Raw genomic sequence first — 24117 nt, 5'->3', positions numbered from 1 at the left:
AAGGTAGCATAGCATAACTCAGAGTAGCATAGCATAGCCCAGGGTAGCAAAGTACTGCCCAGGGTAGCAAAGTACTGCCCAGGGTAGCAGAGTATAGCCCAGGCTAGCAGAGTACAGCACCCTCCCGTGACGCTAACCGTACCGTGTTCTGGCCATGACGTTGTTCTTCTTGGGCTGCTGGTTCACCGGGCTGCCCACGGTCCCGTTCTTCACCGACCCCTTCCTGGCCAGCTCTCGCTGTTTCTCTGCCAATCACAGGACGCGACACCACGTTAGGCCCGCCCCCCCAATCCATAAAAGACCAATACAAAAGCAGGATAAGCACTAGAGGTGTGTCCATAACTTGCCACAACTACTTCATAGGCCATTATTTGTACATTATTTGGGCAAAGAAAGAAAGAGAGAAAGAAAGAAAGCAAAATAGAGAAAGAGAGAAGCAAGCTCATTTCACCATTGGGGGACAGAGGGGGACGGGGGGACGGGGGACAGTGGGGGGGGCGGGGGGGCAGAACTGACAGGAGACGTGACCCGGAAGTGAAGACAGGAAGGGGGAGGGGCCAGATCCGGTAGGTGCATAGGGTCTGATGATCTTTAGAAGATAAAAGGCGGAGCTCTCCCTGCAGCCGCCCAATAGGCCAGCAGCAAAGGTTATGAATGTGATGCGAGCCGACGTACAGTAGGTATCCAGATAAGGGAAACAAGCTGAGTCTGGGGAGGCTGTAGATCAGATAAGCAGCATCGTTTTGGATAAGCTCCAAAAGGCCAATGGCTAGATTACTCATAGAGACAGAGCAATCAATAACTTGCATAATATATTTTCTATTGGCAGTACACTGTGATCTGCAGAACGCATATTAACAAACACAAGTACACTGTTACATATTCATGCGCGTTCCCTCTTAGTCTATCTGGATATTGATGATGACTTTGAGAGTATAAATATCTGATACTTTATTTGCCTGAGGTTAACGGCAGGTCACAGGGCCCATCCTTTAGGCAATGCAAAGCAGTTTGGACTCAGTTCTGTTAATAACTGCACACCACAATTGAATTTGATTGCTTGAAATTGGTTTAAAAGAAAAGCCAGAATTTTTTTAATTGTCATTAGCTGGCTCAGTGAAGAAATAAAACTGAAATCGGTGGGCGGTGATAAATTTATCATTATCATCTTTTGAACAATAAATAATTAAACCGCTTATTTGTATGTGTGCTCTTGCACCCTGATGCTTGTCAATGAGAGAGAGAGAGAGAGAGAGAGAGAGAGAGACAGACAGACAGACAGACAGAAAGAGAGTACACAATCTCATCCCACCAGAATCCAGTTGTTCTTCTGCTGAAGATGTGTTGCCAGTGGAGAGGCACTTTACACATTTATAAAATATTAAAAATATATATTAATATATTATGAATGCGATATGAAATACATTACTGCCATCAAATATTAGTGAGATATCCTGTATATCTGGACATATCAAAGCTATGTTGGGCAGTTAAAACGGTTTAAAACGGTTTACCGAAATAAGACGTGTGTAATAAAGACAGCGTTCAGCATCTCAGGCAAGCCGTTTGGGTTCCATAACACTCCTACCAAATGAACCGAGTTAAATGTATAAAATAAATTCTGAGAAATTACACTGAGTAAACTTTCACGGACCAGTGGCTTTTCTGTGCTTCCTGCATTACCAATAACCCAAAAGTACGTTTTTATTTATTTATTTATTTTATATTAACTTTTAAAAATTAACTTTGTTTGTTTACTAAAAAGTCAAATGGAATATTAGAATACCCTAATAAATTAGTTAAGTAAGTGAAGGTGAATACTGGCCCACGGAACATTCTGGCGCAATCACTCAGAAGTTTACACAGAGTCAAAGTGCACAGGCAGTGGAGAGACACCAGCGGCCATCAGCGTATTATTTCTGGCATGTCGCAGTGAGTATTATTCTCAGCTTAAAACAGCACACTGCCCAGACACACAGAAAAACAACGATTCGCTTCTGAAGACAGGCTGGTCAGTGGATCCAAGTTGTGTGAGTCGCTCTGGATAACAGCGTCTGCTAAACACCTCTAATGTAATGGATCCAAGTTTTTAAAGGGTTTGTTTATCCGTGTACACTGCCGCCCTTGTAACCTCAGTTCCAATATCCACAGCCATGTAATTACCATCATACGGCACGCAGCATATATTTTTTTTACACTTTCTGGATGCTTCTATGATCCCACGCAGTTGGAGTTTCCTTCCTACTTATAAAGGCTAGAAAACGAACACACCACACTGACAAAAAGAGGCAAAGGAAGTGAGTTTGCATGCTAAGCCATGCTAGCAGAAAGGCACTGCGTTCTCTACACCGTCAGTGCAGACGGGCGCTCTTAAAGACCCGATTCAGCAAAGCGTCTCCAGCTTGCCTCCCGGGTATTGTTGCCGTGGCAGCCGCGTCGAGCTATGTTAAATTCCTTATGGAATCGGAGGATTCCCGGGGCATGCGCACGGCTGACCGGGCAGACGTCCCGGGACGGACCCGGAGTGACCTCAGCGAGGGGGGCAACTGCACCGTGTTGAGTACCGGGCCAAATCTGACCTCGCACCCCCGCTGGGGGGAGGGAGAAAACCACGGGACAGAGGGGGGGCGGTGGCCTGAGAGGTAACACGGACTGGGACAGGGGACAGATGGCAGATTACAGTGACATTGCTGACACTTATGTTCTAAGTCATTATAATACTTTATCGTGCATAGCAAAATCTTTTTACGGACATTACAAGCAATTATGTGTGTTTATAAAGCATTCATAAAGAGTGATACTCCTGCTACTACCACCACTAATAATAACAACAACAGAAATAATAATAATTCACCGATTTTCATCTGAAGAGGGGATGGCTTGTAGTTCATGGCCACGGACTCCCCCTCCCTGGTGTCCGAGTCTCCCTCTGAAGTAGACGATGCCGCCGGGTCCTAGAGGGACAAGAGACGCACACACACACACACACACACACGCACACACACACACACACATGCACACACACACACACACACACACACACACACACGCACACACACACACACACGCACACACACACACGCACACACACACACACACACACACACATGCACACACACACACACACACACACACACACATGCACACACACACACACACAAAGACTGGTTATTCCAAGCAGTGGAGCTGTGAACTAAGAGAGGCTTGTGACAGACAGAGCTATGATGGCTCATCTGCTCCAGCATGTGTCATTTCCGTGGGTAAATGTATGAGTGTATCTGCAGCAGATTCAACTTCTCTGTGTTACAGCCATTCCAGACAATAATGGGAGTGGCACCCCACGCACAACACACAATAATCACATACTAATCTCACACTAATCACACAATAATCTCACACTAATCAAACAATCACACAATAATCACACAATAATCACACTCTAATCTCACACTAATCACATAATAATCACGAAATAATCCCACACTAATCATACAATAATCACACACTAATCACAAAATAATAATACACTAATCAAATAATCACACACTAATTATACAATAATCACGCAATAATCATACACTACGCAGTAATCACACAATAATCATCTCTCTCATTCTCCCCATCTCTCTCACTCTCTCAGGGCCTGTCTCCCTCCCCCCCTCTCTCTCTGTCTCTCTCTCTCACTCCCTCTCTCTTGCTCTCTCTCTCTCACTTTCTCAGGGCCTGTCTCCCTCCCCCCCTCTCTCTCTCTCACTCCCTCTCTCTCTCTCTCTCTCTAGCATGCGGTCGTTTCTGAAGCCAGCTGTTCAGCTCAAACTGTGGCAGAAAGCACCCGAGTCAGCACTAAACAGCTCTAAACTCTCAGAGACCGTCCACTTTAATATCTCTCATATCAGCTGGAGCACAAGCACATTTTCACTGTGAACTGCATCGCAGCTGAGGACATTCGGGAGTGAACAGATAAGAACTGCAGGAAGAATGTGTGGTCAATGGCATTTTCAATAATAATATTTCACATAATGCATTAGAAAGGCAGCAAACACGCAATTTTTTATAGGATTTATTAAAATTCCACCCCAAGGGACCCGGAGAACCAGGCCACGCCACGCTCACTGGCTGCTCAGACGATTCGTTTCACTTCCATTAAATGAGCTCCAAAAAATATTCCCCAAATGTATTTTAACAAAATCATCATCATAATACTGTCTCTCCCTCGCCTCAGGGCCTCTGTGAGTCACTAGGACTTCTCCACAGTTAATGGCTGCATTTGTGTTTGTGCTCTTATGCTATTTAGGCATGTACCGACCCTTCTATATATATAGAACACACCCACGGTATATATTTAAACAGCCGTAAAAGACTGTATCCCTGAGACAGCAGCAATGGCTTTCTGGCTTTCTAACACGACCAGGTTGTCAGCCATTTTGAACACTGGCACAATAAAAATAAGGTTGAAGTGACCCAGTGAATTTTTATCTGCTGGAACTGTGTTTCATCTCCGGCACAAATTGATTTGTTAACGACTTTTAGGTGGTGCATAAATGTTCTCGTTGGTCAGGGAATGCAGTTAGCCAGGTCTGGTGCTAAAGTGGCAGGTGAATTCTCCTACACTGTAATTTGCTCCGGATAAGACAGTCTGGGTAAATTAATGTAATGGGAGGTAACATAAATCCGTTAAGCGGGATACATTGTTAGCCAACGGACATGTATTCTGGAGCGACAAGACATAAGTGGCTTGTGCTGGATTTCATAACACTGGTTACTACCCGTTATTGCCATTTACCACTGGCTAACGCCAATTATAGTTTGATCTAATAACTTGAGTGGCAATACCCACATAATCCAGTGAGTTAAAAACATGAAACGCAACTGAAATAAAATTCTGGATTCCATTTTTTTTGTAGGCACCCATTATGTGAGCAAGAAAGGGCCAGTTATGTAAGCCTAGTACTGCCGCGTTGCTCATTGGCACTGCAGTCGGAACGCATGCCCGGTCACGTTTGCTGTGTCAGCGTACAGGGAGTGGTGCCCCCCCCCCCCCACATCCACATCCCCCTCCCCCCCCCGTTTCTCCTTTACCGCCATCGTCCGTGCCCTACATGGCACGCTGCCAGAATTGTACGTGTTTGGGTCGTTTTTGGCGAGCGGATCTCGCGGGAGAAGCGAACAGTGGGGGTCCTGTTTCGGGGGCCTCCCAATGAGCCCTGGGACCGGCCCGTGAGGGGAACAGGCCCGGACCCCCGCTCCGCAAAAAACAGAGGCCTCCTTATCCCCAGCCACAAGCCTCCTGTTGTTCCAAACGAGCCGGGATGGGGGGTGGATGGGCGTCGGCCGTGTTTACTGTGGCACATCGAAAGCATAACACCCCCCCCCTCATGGCAGCGCTATACACCTGCCCTCAAGCTGGTACAACAGCTGCCCCCCCCTCCCCCAGACCCCGCCCACCCCCAGTGACAGATTAGCCAGGCAGCCCTGCCTGCATTCATTTACCACAGCAATCCATTTGGCGTTTAATGCACTTGTTAGAAATATCATGCTCAGGGACACATTATCTCTGCTCCACACGCAGTTACCCTTACTGTGATTAATTAGCCAGTGCCAAAGCTTCGCCGTGCACTTGTGCTGCAGCTTTTCAAACTTTTTACTGTTTTATTCCGCCTTTCCCCGCCTCTCTCACTTTGGGGCTCACAGTCAAGCTCACAGCAGACCTGGGAGAAATCTGTGGCTGAAATGTTCTCAGTGCTGGATAAATTATGGAAATACTGCAGCAAACTGCCACGCGATACTGAGCAAATCACACAGCCGTAAAAAACAGCTACTTTTGCTTTGGAAATCTTACACACTGTCAGACAATGTACTGAGGGGTTAAAGTGTTCCAAATAATGGAGCTGGTTGGTGGCTGATCATGTTAAGACTGCTTCAGTGTGTGGATGGGCCTCAGAGTGTGTGGATGGGCCTCACAGTGTGTGGATATGCTTCATATTGTGTGGATGGGCACATGGAAGTGCTGTGAGCCTGACTTGCAGACTGCAGTGTAATACACAGCTGACATCACATGCTCAAAGGACAGCATCAATGAGCACTAAGCCGGGCCTTCTTGTGATCTCACACCTTAAAGGGTTAATGGGGAAAAGCATTAACCCTCTAAGGTGTGAGGTCACAAATATGTGATTAGAATGTTCTTAACTGAACATTCTAATGCTGATGTAACAATCACTACCGGTAACCGAAAGCAACAGAGTTCTAGAACACTGACTTACTTTTAAAAAAACCGACATTTCAAAGGGTTAAATGCATTTCTTATAATCAGAACTGGTGCGTAGGCCTGCCTCGCTGATGCAGCGTCATCTGCACAGGGGCTTGGGGAACTGGGCTTGTAGCTACAGAGGTTGCCAGTTCAAATCCCAGCTGGGAGGGTACTGCAGTACCCTTGAGCAACTTAACCTAAAATATCCAGCTGTATAAATAGACTGCATGTAAAGGCATATAATCTGTGTACGGTGCTCTGAGAAGCTGCAGTTCTGGTGGAGTATGCTTCACATGCAGTTCTGTAGGCCTCCCACAGCGAGGGACAATCCTGCCAAATAACCCAGCTCCCCCTCCACCCCCCCACCCCCCCGCATCCCTGAGCAACGCCAGGGCCAATCGCAGGCCGCCCTGCAGGGAGCCCGTAAGGATCCACGCCGCGCTGTGGGGTGTGTGAATCTGCCCAAACCTGGCGCTACAGCTGGATAAAGCCACAGGGTGCACCCGTGCAGCACTGCGGCTGTAAAAGCAGGGACGAGCTCGAACTCAAATTCCCCCCGCGTTCATTACAACATGAAAGCCAGCCGTACCATCGCAAAAAAAGCCTCACAAATATTTATTTCACTTCAAGCCGTTGTTGGGACTGGTTCTCGGGAGACCGCAGCACACGATGATTAAAAAAAAGATTTAATTTTGTGAAGGAGATCCGTGATCCGTGATTCGTTTATGTTATGAGTCGTGAATCACCTGAACAGAGAGCGTTCCAGATTTCAGGGGTGCCACAGAGAGTGCGCTAGGACTTGGGTCTCTTTGGGATTGAGGGGGGGGGGGGGTGGGATGTTCCCTTCATTCTCCACAAAGCTTCAAAGATAGAGAGAGGAATCAACATACCCCCCAGGAAGGGACAAGCAGGCTACCGGGGACCAGCTTCTTCTTCACCAGAAGAGCACAAACACAGAATCGCTACTCCAAATAAACGCCGTTTGCGAGAAATGCTAATTTTTTTTTACATCAGCTGTAAAGGCGCTGGTGGCATCTTCTTCCTGCACCCTAACAGAACGGAGAAGGAAAACAAGGCAACAGGCAATATGCGCCCCGTTATATTTTCTTGACATTTCACCGTAATCCCTATGAGTACACTATGAATTATTGAACGGCCTTTGTCATTTTTTTTTTTTCCCCCCTCCTCCAGATGCTGGCAGGGAGAGTCATTTTATATATATATGTATATATATATATATATAAATATATATGTAAGATAATCAGCCCTTCTCGAAAATGGATTTCCAATTAATCAAAGAGCGTTTGCTTTTCCTGCTGCGGGGTCTTTGAACGATGTCATCGTGCTCCTCTGAGTCACATGGTGTGGCTTCCTGCTGTATTAAAAGGCCTTTCTGTGCTGGCGCTGGAAATACTTTCACTCAGGATTGGCCATTAGTGCAAACCGAAGTGTTCAACTGTTTACTGGTCCAAAAAATAAAAGGTTGTTCCCAAATCCCACAAAAAATTGTGTCTCATTGCCCAGAATTCACTGCAGGTTAGCAGGTTCCTGTGACAAACGTGTGAGAGTATGGAGATGCAGGCCAGCACATGAATGACTTCCACAGAATGCAAAACAATACCACAATCAACCAATCGGAGCGCGGTTAGCTCCCTTAGCTGAGTCACAGGAAAGATGAAAAGACAGGTTAGGTCCTCAGACCTCTTTCCTGAGTCCACTTTAGCTTCGTCGTTTTTATTTCTTCTCTTCTTTTTCACACTCATTTCTTCTTATTGATCCGCATTCCAGCCTTGGCCTTTTATTTTTTCTATTCTTGGCTTTTTCCAGTGATTAAAAAAAAAAGAAAGAAATTTGACCACACCGGTATCCAGGCTGAAAAAAACACTTTCAACATTAGCCAAAGACAGAGAGAGATGCTATTGTTGTTCATAAGGCTATAGGCTTCATATTGTACACAGCTGGTTTTCTCACTCACTCACTCACTCACTCACTCACTCACTCACTCACTCACTCACTCACTCACTCACTCACTCACTCACTCACTCACTCACTCACTCACTCACTCACTCACCTCACTCACCTCACTCACTCACCTCACTCACTCACTCACTCACTCACTCACTCACTCACTCACTCACTCACTCACTCACTCACTCACTCACTCACTCACTCTCACACACACACCCCTCACTTCATGCCAAACAAAAAAACATTTCCAATTGGAAGGTCTTCATCAGGTGTACATAATTATTACCCACAATGCCCTTAAATAGTTACACACTGACTGATGGTGTCACCTCTCCGCTGTGAGCTGAGCACATTTCTGTGTGAGACTTTGATTGTACACGCCTTTTTCTCCCACAGCAGACACGGGGACGGATGTGTGTGTCACTGTCGGCACGACTCATTCTGCTGTTCACCACATAACAGAGGCTCGCTCAATATCAGTCTAACGGCAGCACCCCCCTCCCCCCCCCCCCACTCCCCTGCTTCTGTCCCTCAGCAATAACTCCTCTAAGCTCGGGGAGGTGTGCTGAATTTTGAGGAGGGGAGGACAAGACGTGCCCGTTGGAATCGTCTCACTCTGTGTCCCAGAGCCGATTCTCCGTCATGCCCCCTGCTCAGAGGGGGGGGGGGGGGGTGGGGGGGTTGCGGGGGGGAGAGGGTTTTGGAAAATTCCTTTGCTGCTCCCAAGCTACGGCCCAAAGAAGGACTTGTGGTGGATCACAAAGATGACAAAAAAGAGAAAAAAAATATAATAATAACTTGCTGTATGTACCTCATTTTCCATTCATGGGTTTTACAAACCCGTTAACAAACCTTACAATCACAGGGAGGAGATCAAAAGGTAATTCATGCATAAATTAGAAAAATAAATGAGTCCTTGGGCGAAGAATAAAATTCTAAACATGCATTAATTAGGCAAAGAGGTTAAAGAAAAGTAAAAAACCAACAGAGAAAAGGGCTCAAGGGTCCATTTTAGTGCTTCAGCATGTTTAACAGCCTTAGGAATGAACGCAGATTCCTCAAGGAAACAGGTTAGTCACAAATTCCGTGCGTAGCAGGTGAGCTGAATCACCGAGGATGGTGTCGGTCTTATGCCAGATTTCTTTCCTTCATCTGAGGGGGAGAGGGGTTCTAGCACAGGATTAAAATCATTTTAATCCCACATTAGACCGTGTCTGTCAGGCTCAGTCAAGATAAACACGGGCCCGGTTAAAGGAAATGCACTCCCACTCGTTTTGGTGGGTCGTGAGCTCATGACCTTCCGGTGGAAGCACCGCGCCGAAACGGACCAGAATCAGGCGGAGCTTCCGCGTGAAACAGGCCGCGTGATCGGAGGCTACGCCGCGAGTCACATGACTCATTCAGTTTCATTCAGTCATCGCGCAGAGGCGAGCACGCCAAGCGCAGAAGCGACGGGTGAGTCCAGGTGATTCACAGGTGAATCCAAAAAGCTTTCGGGCGCATCAGCTGTCAGATGTTCCCCAGCTTCTGAATGGCTGAGGGGGAACGGGGGACGGCGGACAATAGATTGGCAATTAAGAAAAAATAAAGGGCACTACTCCGGATGCTAATTTTCAATTTAATTTGCTCTCGTTTGTCCCATCGCTCTCACAAGAGTTTTTACAACCAGCCATTCACTGAACATTTTACAAGGCAGCTTGAGTCACACTTATCCTTTTGTTAGGAAAAGCCCATTTAAATTCCCCCTTACAGGATGTGGAAGAACCTCTAACATACTGTTGTATGTTCCACATACCTTATAGTATATTATACAATAAAAAGATAGAATAATATGAGGATCTACCATGTATCATCTCCAGTGTGTTCCCCCGCACATGAAGACAGATACGGAGATAACAGAAAGTAGGAACTGCAGGTTTCACATTCCAAAACTCCATTTCCCACATATACCCCTAATCCACAACAAAGCTCACGGCCAAGATTCCATTTGTGAACGTTCTGCTATAGATAACCAGTGATGACATGCATTACTGCACATGAGCAGTGGGCAGCAGTAGGCCTGCTGTTCCGATGGAGAGATGAATCCTTATCGTGGGGAACCTTTACAACGGCCACTTTGTTGTTCGCGCTAAAAAAAAAAAAAAATAAATAAAAAACAGATTGCCTACACAAGACAAAGTTAAATAAAATCTGGAGGCCTCCTGTGGAAGGTTCACAGAAACACCCTCTCCATTAATGTTCCCAACACTGTCAAACTTGACTGAATATATGTTTAAACGTGGGGGTTTTAATATTGGAATAATAATAAAAATATGAATATTCAAATAAGAACAGTTAGGTTTCGGTCACAGTTCTGTGTGAGCAAACCCTCTCTAGCGCACACACACACACGCACGCACGCACACACGCACACACACGCACACACACGAGCCCTAATCTCCGTAATCTGGGATCTGACACGGAGAGGAGAACTGATCCTCGATGTTTAACGCGATAGCAACGCGAAATGTTTTCATCCGGTCCTGTCACTCGCCTTTTCATTGGCGCGCGTATGATTTTTTTTCCGCGTGAGAACGCAGTCGGTCCGCTCGCAAAGTCGGAGCGGGATAAACGGCGGCCGCGTGTCAACCTGAGGCACGATTTTTATCCCTTATGCATTAACCCCACCCCACAAACATGTTTTTATTTCTCAATCGGCTCAAACAATGTGACGTAGAGGCGATGCGTCAATAAAGTTGCATCGTGATGCAACTTACACATACACACACGCACACACACAGTGATGTGAAAAAGAAACTGTACCTGTATCTTTCAATTCAATGGTTTTACATATTAGGACATAACATGCCTAATAAATCAGCTGAAATAAATAATGACAAATTAAAAGTAGTTATGAGTTATTTTTCACAAGGGGTTAGTTTCATGTACTGTTAGGATCAGGTGAGGGCTAGATGAGGCTAAGTTATGTCCCAACATATTTACGTATTCACACATGTCCAACACATAACATGTGACTGGAACACAAGATGAAATGAAAATGAAGGAAAAAGCCGTGCGCTAATGTTTCAGGCTTTGAAGTGATGCAGGAGTTTGAAATATCACCCCCCCCCCCATTCCCCCCCCCCCCCCCTCCCAGGCCCCCCATCAGTGAAAGCGCTACACCCACTGAGATCTCATTCCTAAATTCCCAAGCGAAAGTGATCCCCTCCTGGAGGTAGACCATGTTCCACAGAATCATAACATCATCGATAATTAAATGGGCTTCATAATGTTCTGAATATTAACCGAGAAAGGGTGTCAGAGAAATGAATGATCCCATTTCCCGAAGACAGGGAGAGCAATTATTTACCTCTGACAGAGAACACAAACGAGGCTGTTGTAGTTTTTGTAAGCCTGAGGAATATGGGGGGTGGGGGGGAGGGGGGGGGGGTTGGGTGTGTTAAAAGTTGGTATTCCGTTTGTGAGATGAAAGCAATCAGGAACACACACACACAGACGCAGACGCAGACACACTCTCTCTCTCACACACACACACACACACACACACACACACACACTGCTGAGCTCTTCCAGTGAATTCCGCAGAGCCTGCAGGAGCTCTCCTGGCCGGCCGGCTGGCTGACCTCTTCCCGAATTGCAGAGTTTGGGCCCCCGCCAAGCTGGCATGCAGCCCTGTACCCCTGGCTGTCACCACCCGACCTCCCCCCCCCCCCCCCCCGGTTCATCTTAAGACCAGGAACAAACCGGGACAGGGGGAGGGTGGGAAGGGTCACAGAAGGCTTGTGGGACAGCCAGCTTCCAAGATGACAGCACTTCCTATTGGCTGAGATACCAGGCTGCTTCGCTTCATACACCCCGAAACATCCCCCGCTACCCCCACCCATCCCCCTTGCTGTTACTGTGCTTACAAATCAAAAATGAATAGAATATTCAAAAAAACCTACAGGCTTGCCGCATTACCTGCATGATATTGAGGTGAATTTATACAGAACCAAGGGGAAGCATAGATTTCGAGATCTAAAAATATAAATGCGTATTTCATGAGTAGGGATACCGGTGCAATCTCAGCCACGTAACCAAAAAAAAAATGATTTCAACTTGCATTACCGTCTACATCCCCATGGGGTCACTGTGGGCACTGGATTATTGCACCTGAGTAATTATACAATTAGTGACCAATTAGTGACCCTCATAAAAGCAATTAACTGACATAATGCACCAGGTGAGAGGACGGAACGTGACAGAGATAGAGCACACAAAGTGTCTGAGTGACCAGGTGTGACAGGGGGCATCCCTCCTGGTACTCCGCACCTCGATGGAGCCCGTTTATTTCGCACAGTTTACCGCCAAGCCGTCCATTTTCCTCTGTCACCAGGAAAACAAAAACCAAAAAAAAAACAGCACTGAGCAGCGGACGGAAGTCATGCGAGATTCGACAGGCGCGTTGTCTGAGTGCAAACATGCCGCCTGAAAAAGTTGAAAATTTACTCTGTTTTACCGATTTTTTTTAAACAAGCATGTAAGAAACGACGGAGGAATTCCCTGAAAAAGGAACTTCGGCTGAACGAGGCGTCGCAGGCCGACAGGCCCGAAATCAAGATGGCCGAAAACCAAGATGGCGAAAATCAGAAGAGTCGGAAGGGCACACACAGCGCTGGCGTGCACTCTCACTCATCCCGCAGGCCCACATCCGCCTTATTTATTAAGTTATTCCATGCGGCCGGCATCGTGTAGCTTGATGCCGTGAATTACAGCTCGGTAACGCACCGCTTCGAATAATGCCCCCGGAACCTCCGGGCTGATTTCATCAACGAAACTGCATTTGTCTCGGGAGAACGCCAGGTACACGGGGAAAGAACACAATGAAACCCGCAAAGACTCGATGGCGAACGCTGTTCACTGAACCTGCAAGGCTCAATCGCGAACGGTATATCGGGCTAGCGAGTTCCAACAAATGTGGGCACATTTGTGGGAGTACTCAAAAACGATTTTCCCAAGCGTTGTCCAAGCAGGAAAGTGTCACTCCACAGTTACAGCAAGGTTCAGGCTTTACCCTGAAACTTGACACGCTGCCAGATTCCAGGATTTGACTACTGCCTCAGCAATATTGCACCGGGAATGGGAGTTCTGAGATGGATGGATGATGAATAAATGGATGGATGATAAATAGATGGCTGGATAGATAGATGGATGAATAGATAGATGGATGGATGGATAGATGATAGATAGACAGATGGATGGATGGATGGATGGATGATAGATAGATAGTCAAAAGGATACTTGTCCTTTCCGACTAAATCCACTGACGCAGGGAGATGCTTCTCGTCCTATGGACACGATAACACTGAGCACCACCAAGGACTGACTGAGAACAACGGACCAAGATCACATCTAATCAGAAAATCTGAACACATTTCTCTTTCGGCTGAGTTCATCTCTTTTAGCCTTTCATTTTTCATAAGCCTGAACCGCCGCAAACCACTTCAGTTCTACGATTCGTCTCGTCGAACCCGTTCTGTGCAGGCAACATAATTGCGATTTTTTATGTCTACTTCCCGCTGCTAAGGAAAGGAAGAACCCTGCAGCCCGACGCTATAAAAACGTCCGCGTCTCTGCGCGCTGACAGCAGAATGCGGCAGGGCGGGAACGCCGCTGTCAATCACCGTCTGTGCTTAATTAGCGGCAAACGATGAAGATTACTGGGGGGGGGAGGGGGGTGGGGGGACGTGACAGACAGCGAGGCTCCGTCCACCTCGGCCCCCGAGGGACGACTGAAAGCAGCCCTGGATAAACCCGGTGTCCTCATTCATGAGCAAAATGACGTCTGACGTCCGCCAGCTCGGCTGAATAAAAGGACTGTAGGACTGCGGGATTGTGGGTGAAGAATTCCATTACCCAGCAGACAGCCACGGTTCCACCGCGTGAACATCGCCTGTTCTCCTGACACACCGTGTATATGCACAGGCCTACATCTCTCTTTCTCTTCCCCCTCTCTCTCACTCACACACACTCTCACATACACACTCACACTCTCACACTCACACACACACACACACACTCACACACACACACACTCACACACACACTCTCACACACAATATTACAGGCCTACATCTCTCTCTTTCTCTTCCCCCTCTCTCTCACTCACACACACTCTCACATACACACTCACACTCTCACACTCACACACACACACACACACTCACACACACACACACTCACACACACACTCTCACACACAATATTACAGGCCTACATCTCTCTCTTTCTCTTCCCCCTCTCTCTCACTCACACTCTCACACTCTCACACTCACAGAAGCTCCTCATGCACGCCTCTCCAAAGAAGAACAAAGACAACGTGTGTACGCTCTGTAGTGCGGACACAAACACACACAGGTATGCATACACGGACGTCTGTGCCCAGACACACACACACACACACACGCACACAGCCTCTCACACATACGCACACACACACACAGTCTCACACACACACACGCACACAGCCTCTCACACATACGCACACACACACACACACACGCACACGCACTCACAGCCTCACACACACACAGGCGTGCACACACACAGGCAAGTAAGAGCACACACACACGCACACACGCACACACACACACAGAGGCAGGCACACAGGCATGTAAGAGCACACGTACGCACGCACACACACACACACGCACACACACACAGTCTCACACACACACACGCACACACACGCACACACACACGCACACGCACACGCACACACACACGAACACACACGCACACACACACACGCACACACGCGCACACGCACACACACACACGCACACACGCACACACACACACTTTTAGCAGGGCTTTATTAAACAAGGGCACGTCGCCCTCACACCGTTGCCAAGCACGCTCGTGTTCCGCCTGTCAAAGCCGCAGCCAATCACATCAATCACATCAACGGGCAGGGCGATTCGCTCAGATCGGCAATACACGGCTTAACTTGACTTGCCTGCTTGCATTTCATTTCCAGGTTCAATATTACAGGGAAACTGTACAAAAAAAAATAAACGGAGGAAAGAAGTTTCTCAGAATCAAAAAGTTCCCCTGAACCTTCATCTGTATGCGGACTGCGCACCCACACCTGCAGCCAAGACAAACCCCTGTTCGTAACGGGATAAGGGTGGGGTGTGGACAGAGGGGTCTTAAGCCTGATTTATACTTTGTCGCATGACCCTTTCGACAAGTGTCGTGCGACAAAAAATGAGAAAGTGTCGCACTATGTGTTGCATTTATACTTCGGCAAAGGGCTGGGAAAGAGGGTTCTGTTGTCTCTATGGTAACAAGACGCCAAACTGCTGATGTTTACGTCTGTGAAAACACTGCGGCGCCCGGTGACATTACAGAAAAATAGGGGAAGAATGAATTTAATATCTACTTTTGTTTTTAAAAATGAAGCAATCAGAAAAAAAGAAAGTTGTCTGGCGTTCCGTTTGGCTGTCCAATCAACACCGTGCGACAAAGCATCGAATTCTGCGACATAACAAAAATCTAGAGGTGTGCGACACTGAAAAAAAGTGTAGTGCGACACTTTTTCCCATTGAAAATACGTCATTTTTGTCACGCAACACGAAAAGGGTCATGCGACAAAGTATAGGCTAAATAAGGCTTTACCCTTTGCTGACGTTTAGGCATTTAGCCAAGGCCCCAGTCCAGAGTGCGTTATACAGCTTCCATGTTTACATAGTGTCCATTTGTACAGCGAGATACTGAACATAGCGTAGCAGTTCAGGTTATGGACTTTGCGCAACAGTACAACTGCAGTGCCCTTCCCGGGATTCAAACCCGCAACTCTGCATTACGAGCCCAGTTCCCTAACCATTGATACAACACCGCTGACATACTTCACTACACTCTCTCAGTACTCTGACTAAGGTGCTTTATGAATATGGGACCCAGATCTACAGTAGTATCAGTTTAGCCTTTGTATAAGGTTCGGGTATGGAATAGGGGAGACCTGCTCGAGATCAGCTCTCCTACTCAGATGCTTTATGAATACAGATCTACAGTAGTATCAGTTTAGCCTTTGGATAAGGTTTGGGTATGGAATAGGGGAGACCTGCTCGAGATCAGCTCTCCTACTCAGATGCTTTATGAATACAGATCTACAGTAGTATCAGTTTAGCCTCTGGATAAGGTTCGGGTATGGAATAGGGGAGACCTGCTTGAGATCAGCTCCTACTCAGATGCTTTATGAATACAGATCTACAGTAGTATCAGTTTAGCCTTTGGATAAGGTTCGGGTATGGAATAGGGGAGACCTGCTCGAGATCAGCTCTCCTACTCAGATGCTTTATGAATACAGATCTACAGTAGTATCAGTTTAGCCTTTGGATAAGGTTTGGGTATGGAATAGGGGAGACCTGCTCGAGATCAGCTCTCCTACTCAGATGCTTTATGAATACAGATCTACAGTAGTATCAGTTTAGCCTTTGGATAAGGTTTGGGTATGGAATAGGGGAGACCTGCTATGAGATCAGCTCTCCTACTCGGATGCTTTATTAATACAGGCCCAGGAACTGACTGAAGAGGACAGGAGGTTTTATTGTCCCCCGCCTTTGTGCTGGTAACCTTGACAGATGTCCAGAGTTAACCTCGTTAATACAGACGCTCACCTCTTTCTTTTACCTCACCATCGTTCACGTCTTTTTTTTCCCCAGAAGGTTCTATAGCCTGACAGCCAGCTTCTGGAAATGAATCTCAGGCTTACTATGTTTTTTTTTTCTTTTCTTTTAACAGCGGCCAGGATGCTGACATGGCAAAAAAAAGCAGCCCAGGGATTGTAGGGATTATGTATCACCTGACCTGCGTAAAACCCCGACCCACTTTACCCAGGGCCAAAGTTAGGCTGTCACGATCGATAAGGCGACGAACGGCCCAACGGAGAAGACACAAACGGAAGGCCGATAAATAAACTACAAATACCATCAGACACTTCACCTGTAATATTTCACAGAGCAGTCTACTTCACTGCAGTACATCCAGCCTCAAGACTGCACCTCTTGCTAATGAATTCTTTTTCTAATTTCACTGGTCCGTGTTGAGATCACGTTCATTAGGTTTTCTTATCATTCTCCACCGACTAAACCTTTTTAGAAATCAGAGGAGAATCTGGAAGTTATTTCAGATATTACATAATTTTTTTCTTTAAAAAAGGCTGCAATACAAGTCCAGGCGTAACCATGCACATTCTGTCCAATTATATTCCCTTTCATCTGATCTAAATTTCAGTTCAATTTGACACACCTCACACAAAAAAAAGATTACTTTTAATGGACCCTAGAATTCATTATCCAAGCCTCAGTTACCTTTTCCTGTTCTTATTTAGATTAAATTCAATTGAATCCGAACCGCCAGATTAAACCGTTTCCTGATCCTTTTTTTGGTACTGACACAGACTTTGGATATTTAAGTCGCCCGTATTTTCCACCCACGGAACTGTAAGTAATGTGCTGAACATTTTTATTCAAATGAAATCAATTTCTGTGCGTTTGAGGAGCAGGTGCCAGGCCTTGATTTTTTCCTTGCTCTCTCTCTCTCTCTCTGCACAAAAAAAGCTGAACTCATTTCAATAACAAAGCTCCTTTGCTTTGTGAATGACGGAACAGCTGTCCCTCTGAAATTCAGGTTCCACTGGGGATTCGGAATGTGTACAGAATCCCGCTGCAGGCTATACCGCGAACTGACGGGAAAGTGGTAGATTCTCAGACCGTTGAATGTGGAAGATGGCACATATTTTACTTTTCTTTTTCTTTTTTTAAAGGTGACGTCACACACAGACGTCAACGCCGCGAGCAGAGGCTGTGAAATCGCAGCATTAATACGATCCTTATTTCACTGCGGTCATGAGTCGGTCATGTGTTTATGCTGAATTCAACGGTGAACAACGGTGCCTTGCTCTCTTAACTTTATCTCTCTTTACTTGCATCGTAATATCACAACCATCTACGCTGAAGCCTGAACAGCTGACACCGCGGCGACATTATTTACGGGTCAAACAGGTTCAAACAATTTCCCTTATCATTCCGGATAATGCCGTTAGTTGAATCAAACTCCTCCTCGCCATCCGTTAATCCCCAACAACAAATCCGATACCGCTCGCTGTCATTGCACATTTCAGGAAGAAAACAGCTCACGCTGGACCCATCGCGTGCGTTGGTTCTGATTCTGCCTCCTCTGTGCGGCAGTTCATCACTTTTGACATTCTCTGACCGGAAGCCCTAATTGTCTTTGTGCGCAGCTTTTCCCGATTGCGGTTTTTCGCAGTATCTTGCGCACGTGGATGCGTACTGTAAACCCGGGAGAGAGAGGGCGGGAAAAGCCAAAGAAAGGCCGGACGGAATGCGTGCCTCGTAAAAAGAAAACTGCCGATTGCTGTAGACTGGGAAAAATAAGACGTTGACGTGAATTACGGCACAACAGAGCAGCACTCGCAAGACAAATGATCCTTTGTGGGCCATTACCCTGGATCAAGTACATAACTGCTTAGGTAAATGCAGTCGCATGGATGCACGTGAACATACACCTTCAGACTAAGAGCAAATAAGACCTTGTCAACCTTACTGACCATTGGCGCATTTACCAATGACAACGGAGAAACGGACGGTCGCTTTGCACAAGGAAACTCTACGTGCAAGTGCCAAGCGTTCTTTTTTTAAAAACCCTTGTTAGAGCCAATTTATGATCACTGTACCTCCGGTAAACTACTACACTAATCCCAAGGGAGAGCAGTCAATTTAGATTTGTGAATATAGCCTATGTAATTTGGTACAACAATTATTTATGCCAGCCAATAAAAAAGCAATGTCATGCAACTGACATGTAAATTATAAGTTATGCTTGTGCTGTGCAAATTACTCACAACAGGTTTTTTGGGAAGGGCACCCCATAGCAGCGACTGAAGGACGAATATGGGGGTTCAGAACATTGGGGGGAGGGGTGCTGTGGGTGTAAAGAAGGGGGTGGGTTCACTGAAGCCCTCACTAAATTCAAGAGCATATCCACACAAGAACAAAAGCAAAAAAATTATGTGTGAAACTCTACGACGAATACTGGCTTAAAGAAAAACTTCCGTGCAAGAAATTGCATCATCAGCCAATAATAGGAGCCCAACAACCAGTTAGAAAGTCTTACCGTACAAAGTTCTGTGCACCTGTGCTCATTTTGACCAACAAATGACCATCTCACCGCAAAAAAAAGAGACCAGAGCTCATCCAATGGTCACTTAAACCACCACTAACTAGAGGGATGTCATCGCCCCAACTGCATTACGAGCACACACTTAGGCCTTTATTCCAAGTTGAAGACCCACACTTATAATTAGAGAAACTTACTTACCCAAGCAGCTTCTCCAAAGGGTGAGGACAAATCTCAACAAAGTACAAAAAAAAAGCTGGAATGATCAACTGTCACCCCACACAGGAACTTAAAAAACTCGGACTAAGGTTTCAAAGCCGCAAGCGTCGTCTTCTAAGACCACATAAAAAATGTGGGGTGGGACTTACACATAGTCTTACCCTACATAGTTTCACTATCCAATCATTGCTATCTACAAAGTACAAACTGCAAGTAAATACATATTCATTTTCAGTTCCCAGCGTTGATCAACAAATAGCCGCAAGGTAGGGAAAACAATGTCGTCAGTGGAAAATAATACGGGCTCAAAAAATAGTGTTTAAATCTAGTTTGCTTCCCTCCCGAGTAATTTATTTACCAGTCTTTTTATTGATAGAAGAGTAAACAAATGAGTTTACAGTCTGGACTGAATTAATATGGTACATTTACACCGTGTCATTTACATGTTGACAGGTATTCTACTATAAGATTGGTTGCACAGCTTTTCGGACCAAGACACAGAAAAGCAGCCTCCTGTTGACAGTCATGTCATGTGAGTGAAAAAAAAAATGTCTTTGCTATGTCCCTCATCAGGCAAAACAGGATTTTAAGCAAACTGGAGATCATGTCACCTAAATACAGAGCCACAGTTTAACAATGGACAGTAATTTTACTCCACCTGCAGTTCCATGAAATGGTCTTTGGATGTCCATTTAAAAAACAATTGTTATTACTAACCATAAAGAGCTAATATGTATTCCTTTTGAAAGTTAAATTGGAATTAAACAAAATCAAACGCTGGGCAATTCAACTGCTGTTACTAGTGGTGGGCTGCTTGTGAGAAACCTGCTAACTCTAGCAGAACAGAGATAAGGCAGCAGATCCAGCAGGGCTGGTCGCAAAAACGCACACTGCAAGACGACAAAGTGTGTGTGTGTGCGCGCGCGTGTGTGTGTCTGTGTCTGTGTCTGTGTCTGTGTGAGAGAGAGAGAGAGAGAGAGAGAGAGAGAGAGAGCTCATCGGGGGTAAAATCTCGGGTGCCAGAAAACTGCCCCTTGGATGCTAATTTAATCATACGCAGCTAGGATGACAGCAGATAGGGAGAATCCTCGCGTCAGAGCAGTGGCGTAGTCACACAAAAAAAAAAGAAACCTACTAGGGACGCATTACCATATTGTTCTGGAGCCGTAACTCTGACCATTGACCATAAACCACAAACCAGCTGGTGCAGAACCAGTGGGGACTAACTGTGGAGGAGGGGTGGGCAGACTAAGCAGGTCGAGAGGCTACACCAAGTAGGCTAGAGCACAGCTGATGGATCTGGCTAGCCTCCGCAAAATGAAGTAATCCACGACACGTTCGCCGTGTCCTTTCTGCTCGCGTCGGGATTGTAAAGGCTAAAGCGCGATCCATCAGCTGAGAGAGACCCCGCCTATAAACGCAGTCTGTTTTGGAAAAGAGGTTTTTGCCCTGGTTGGTTTTTGGATATGTCTACTGACACGATTGTAACAAATCGCCTGGTGCGTTCTGTTCAGTGCACAGAATTGCAACATATTACATCCGTTATTCCAGTAAACAAGCATCAATCCGACGGCGCCGTAGCGACCTGTTCCTTGTCTTCCTGTGTTTAGCACTTTTTAACAGGTTATAATTTAATTGTCCGTAGAAACACCGTTTGATTAGCCTATGTGCAGAAAATAAGCAGAAGAGGAAGAGGCTAAACGAAACGAAACACTGGCACAATATGCTATAATACACTGGCCGAGTATTTATCGCCATGCGCAAAGTGTGTTAGTTGAGTAGCGTTATAGGCTATCGATCTCGCCGATATTCCTACAATACTGCACTAGCTAGCTAAACTAGCATACATAGCTTGCATAGCGTCCAAAAGCAATCAGAAAGAGACACGATTGTTTTATTTAAACAAACTATACGAATCGCGTAAGCATACGAATTGCACTGACTTGTTTTCACAGTCACGTTAAAGCAAAACCGCGACATAAATAAATATACAGAAAGGAAATTAATTTACGACGACTTACCAAGGGCTGCATCTCCGACTGAACAGTCGGCACTTGAAATCGATCTATTTCTTCCATCATTTTGGCAGCGCGTGTCTGGTACTTCTAGTCACAGTTTTGTGGAAATATGACTATTAAATTAGTGTTTAATCCTGTACAGAGGCAGAGTCCAGTCTCTTTAGATTGTAAACAGTACACAGGATGCTCTCGCGTTCTGCCTCATCACAGCCAGTTAGCTTGTTCTCTGCCACGGACTGTCAGCGGTGACTCAACACCAACATCTCACTTCCGGGTCCGGGAGCACCCGTTTATTACCATTCCAGAGAAGGACGCCCCAGACGAATTTACTTATTCATGAAGCAACAACAACAACAATAATAATAATAATAATAATACTTATTATTATTATTATTATTATTATTATAACAATAACAATAACAACAACAATAATAATAATAATAATAATAATAATAATACATTATTATTATTGGCTATATTACGACTGGTATAACTATGACCACTAGCTAATACTATTACTAATATTACTACTCATAATAATAATAATAATAATAATAATCATATACATGGTTGGCATTATTATTATTATTATTATTATTATTGTTGTTGTTGTTGTTGTTGTTGTTGTTACTATTCATTTGATGTAATGAGATGCATGCTTGTCCACAACGTAATAGTGTACTGAACAAACGTATGGAAATTAAGTGCGTAAACTCTGTGCGGTGTGTTGACATGGTACTAGACCTCAATCATGTAGGCCTATTTTTCGGAAAGAAAGAAAGAAAGAAAGAAAGAAAGAAAGAAAGAAAGAAAGAAAGAAAGAAAGAAACTCAATTCTTTCTATCAATGTACGTGTTTCTTTACTGCTTTTAGGGGCGTGATTTTCATTTAACGCTCAGAAATCAAACGAATAAACCTTCCATCAGAAAAACAAGACGTTGCTATATTAACGCTGTGTGCAAGTATGCTTGTCTTTCTTATCATGGATTTAGGCTTCGAGTTTTGAACGTACCCTCCTACCCCGCGCACGCACTGCAACCTGCGCACACGACTCTACAGACAGCCCTGGTTGCCAGGGTAACCGTTGTACACAATCGCATAGCTTAGCTGTAGCGACTGCGTCTCATTCCTTCAAACTATCCTGCACTAAATCGAGTTTAATGTTTCGAGAAAACGTTACATGTGGCTACTGTAGCTAACCGAATAGCCTCTAAAACCAGTGGAAGACGCCTTTTTTTCTTTTTTTTCTTTGATTCGGAACAGTGTTCCCTGGGGTTACTTTGAAACCATGCCAGCACAATTGAAAGCTGCAAATGTGAAATCTAAACAGGTAAACGATGCTTTATTCAACTGAACTCTTTGCTCAAGACAACTTGACCAGGTTTATAAAAATGTACATGTCATGTTAATGAACGGTAAAGTGACATTAAACGGTTGATGAGCGACGTGACGCATAGCGTGCTCACTCAGCTATCTACAACCTAAAGGTTTGTTGTTGCAAGTCACTTCGGGTCACAGCAAAAGGACAACAGTTACTTGAAGTGAAGTAAAATGCTCTAATGTTCATTACCTGTGTTGCAATATTTTTTCCACCAAAGTTTAAATTCTATTGTATTAAACGTTTTATTTACTATTGTGTGCACTATCCAGGGGTCAGTTGCACAGTCTCAGTCTACCAAGGCTCCTGTTAAACCAGCCAAAGCCGCCAGTAAGAGAAAGGTACCCTGGAACGTCCCCGTGCGTCTGTCTGTGTTTTTCTGTCAACGTGTTCGGAAGTTACGCATGTCTCGAGACTTCGAATGTGTCAGCCTCTAGGTTATACAGTCTGAATTCTGAGTAGCCTGCGGTCGCTGTAACAAACACAATTCAAGCACCAGATGTGGCATCATGCACAACACACACATGGACAAATTAACGCACGTGGAATCAGACACGTTATCAAATCCTACCTGTGTAATAGTACCTTGTTCCGCATCCGTGTTTTATTACACTATTGAACAAATACGGGGAAGCAAACTGGAATTTTTTTTTGTTCCCTTTGTGTTTGTGAGGATGATGATGATGGGACAGAACTAGGTGATGGAACTGAAGACTGGATGCAGGGGAAGACCCTGGTCAAACCACCCGACCAGCTGGACCTGACTGAAGCTGTAAGGACTTGTTTATATTAATATCTGATGTACGGCTCCGGCTCGTGACTCGGGTCTCTCTGTATCTGGTATATGCGAACATCTGTTCACGTAAGGGGCAAACTCATGCGTAATGCTGCTGGGATTCAGGTCGAAGCACTGGCGGGTGGCACCGTCGTATTGGGAGAATTGTGGTAATAATTCTAGGGGGTGAACTCATCCAACTGGTGTGGCCAGGTGCCCGGGAAAAGAATGAGAGATTGAAAAGATAAAGGACACCTGCACACCAGCAAAAGTGCAATTTGAATAAACCTCAACAGAGCATTTGCTGGTGTGTGGATATTGTTTATTTTTT

The 24117-nt window shown here is 45.5% G+C and overlaps 2 protein-coding genes across 4 annotated transcripts in view; one reads left to right on the top strand and one right to left on the bottom strand.

The window, feature by feature from the left end:
- fam219aa (family with sequence similarity 219 member Aa) overlaps nucleotides 1–21906 on the bottom strand; it is a 32490-nt gene extending 10584 nt beyond the window's left edge. The window contains exons 1-3 of one of the 2 annotated variants that reach the window (XM_035391836.1): nucleotides 21637–21906; nucleotides 2855–2954; nucleotides 143–245 (exon numbers count right to left, since the gene is read on the bottom strand). In XM_035391836.1, coding sequence (XP_035247727.1) covers nucleotides 143–245; nucleotides 2855–2954; nucleotides 21637–21696 — 263 coding nt within the window. In that variant the 5' untranslated portion in view covers nucleotides 21697–21906. The remainder of the gene's footprint in view (nucleotides 1–142; nucleotides 246–2854; nucleotides 2955–21636) is intronic. The other variant, XM_035391837.1, reaches the window with a different exon arrangement.
- Nucleotides 21907–22692: 786 nt separating this feature from the next.
- dnai1.2 (dynein, axonemal, intermediate chain 1, paralog 2) overlaps nucleotides 22693–24117 on the top strand; it is a 41315-nt gene continuing 39890 nt past the window's right edge. For both annotated transcript variants that reach the window (XR_004762175.1, XM_035389803.1), the window contains exons 1-3: nucleotides 22693–22963; nucleotides 23284–23352; nucleotides 23685–23783. Coding sequence is in view for 1 of the 2 variants with exons in the window: in XM_035389803.1 (XP_035245694.1) it covers nucleotides 22922–22963; nucleotides 23284–23352; nucleotides 23685–23783 (210 nt within the window). In the remaining variant the exon portion in view is untranslated. The remainder of the gene's footprint in view (nucleotides 22964–23283; nucleotides 23353–23684; nucleotides 23784–24117) is intronic.

This window comes from Anguilla anguilla, chromosome 14, assembly GCF_013347855.1.
Source record: "Anguilla anguilla isolate fAngAng1 chromosome 14, fAngAng1.pri, whole genome shotgun sequence".
In the NCBI taxonomy this organism is placed as follows: domain Eukaryota; kingdom Metazoa; phylum Chordata; class Actinopteri; order Anguilliformes; family Anguillidae; genus Anguilla; species Anguilla anguilla.
Note: the sequence above shows the minus strand (reverse complement) of the source record. Positions and strands in the feature narration are given on the sequence as shown.